The 1,356-nt window shown below is 30.6% G+C and overlaps 1 protein-coding gene across 2 annotated transcripts; it reads left to right on the top strand.

Annotated features, from left to right (window-relative positions):
• The first annotated feature begins 16 nt into the window (after window positions 1-16).
• On the top strand, window positions 17-1,329 carry LOC108627314 (syntaxin-12-like). 2 transcript variants are annotated; one of them, XM_018028495.2, is made up of 3 exons: window positions 17-117; window positions 222-355; window positions 498-1,329. In XM_018028495.2, the coding sequence occupies exons 1-3, from the start codon at window positions 101-103 to the stop codon at window positions 671-673; spliced, it is 327 nt and encodes a 108-aa protein (XP_017883984.1). In that variant the 5' UTR covers window positions 17-100; the 3' UTR covers window positions 674-1,329. The 2 variants fall into 2 exon arrangements, with proteins under 2 accessions (XP_017883984.1, XP_026671298.1); XM_026815497.1 differs by having other exon boundaries at window positions 20-355.
• The last annotated feature ends 27 nt before the right edge of the window (window positions 1,330-1,356 follow it).

Raw genomic sequence — 1,356 nt, 5'->3', positions numbered from 1 at the left:
TGTGGATTTTATAGCATAAATATTGATTGACATACTTTAAACATAAAATTTATTTGAAAAATAATTGCAATATGTATTATTAATGTAGAGAAGCTATAAAATGCACTTGAGCATGTGGTAAGTTCGTTTCATTATATGCATATCAACTCAAGCTCATTAAGTGATGTCATTAAATGTGTGGAAAAGTATTTAAAAAATGATCTGCTCTTTGTTACATTTAGGAATCTAGAATTTCGACAAGACTTATTGTTGGAGAGAGAAGATATAGTAAAATGTATTGAAGGCGATATTTTGGATGTGAATCAGATAATGCGAGAACTCGCGGCAGTGGTCTACCAGCAAGGCGACACGTTAAGTAAGTAATTAAAATCAAAATTCACGACTCCAATTCTAGCCGTTAAAAATTGCTTCCAAACTCCAACTCCACAGCTCTGAGTTCCGTATCCTTCCAAGTTAAATCATTGTTACATGGACTCTTATATTCGTTTTTGTTCCAGACACAATAGACAGCCATATAGAAAACGTACATGGAAACGTTGAGTTAGGAGCGCAAGAATTGATCAAGGGAAGTAATTACCAAAGTAAATACCGTCGAAAAGTTTTTATCTTACTGTTGCTCGCTATCATAGTAGTTGTTATATTAATTATTGTCCTAGTCACTAAATTAAGTTAGCGCTCTTGATCGTCGTAGATAATGCGATAGTGGAAAAGGTTGTCTCAATCTATTTTATTGATCACAAAATTAATACCAAGGGAAGATATACCTAAATCGTCAGTTTCTATGCGATATGGGGAGAGGATAGACTTATTTTATATCCGTGTGTAAATTTAATACATAATTCGAGTATATTATTTTCCTGTACTGATCCAGTAAAACGTTGTACGCTATACTCACTGCAGAAATCTATTGTTACTTGCGTTTTATTGCAGCTTGAATTGAATAATAATTCAGACTTGAACAAAAATGTTAGATGCGTGACTTGAAAATTTTCATAGCAGAACAGTTTTCTCTGAGTAGAGTATAATTTCAAATACTGCAATGTGATTTATAATTTTTGCTCTATCTGGAAGCAGTTATCTAATTCAATCATTTTACTTGTTTTCTCAATAATTTATACAACACTATAAATGTCAGAAGTGTTTAACAAAGATGTTAATGTTATGTTCTAGTTCCCAATTTTATGACGACATATGTATATATTATTTGTTGAAAATGCAGTTATGTGTTACACATCAAACTCTATATTATTTCGAATACTTATTATTATAAAATATTTGTATACTGTAAATAGGAAAGACAGTTATAATTTATTTATCAAGGAATACGTTATCCAATATTTAAAAACTTGATTTTAG

This window comes from Ceratina calcarata, unplaced genomic scaffold, assembly GCF_001652005.2.
Source record: "Ceratina calcarata isolate Rehan_Ccalc_2016 unplaced genomic scaffold, ASM165200v1 scaffold4594, whole genome shotgun sequence".
NCBI lineage: Eukaryota > Metazoa > Arthropoda > Insecta > Hymenoptera > Apidae > Ceratina > Ceratina calcarata.
The sequence above is the reverse complement of the archived record's forward strand: the minus strand, read 5'-3'. Positions and strand labels throughout refer to the sequence as shown.

Bases quoted from the DNA above. Each gene is read 5' to 3' on its own strand.
- LOC108627314 (XM_026815497.1), top strand. From the start codon at position 136: ATGCATATCAACTCAAGCTCATTAAGTGATGTCATTAAATGTGTGGAA. The intron at 356-497 runs GTAAGTAATTAA...TTTTTGTTCCAG, and splicing joins CCAGCAAGGCGACACGTTAA to ACACAATAGACAGCCATATA.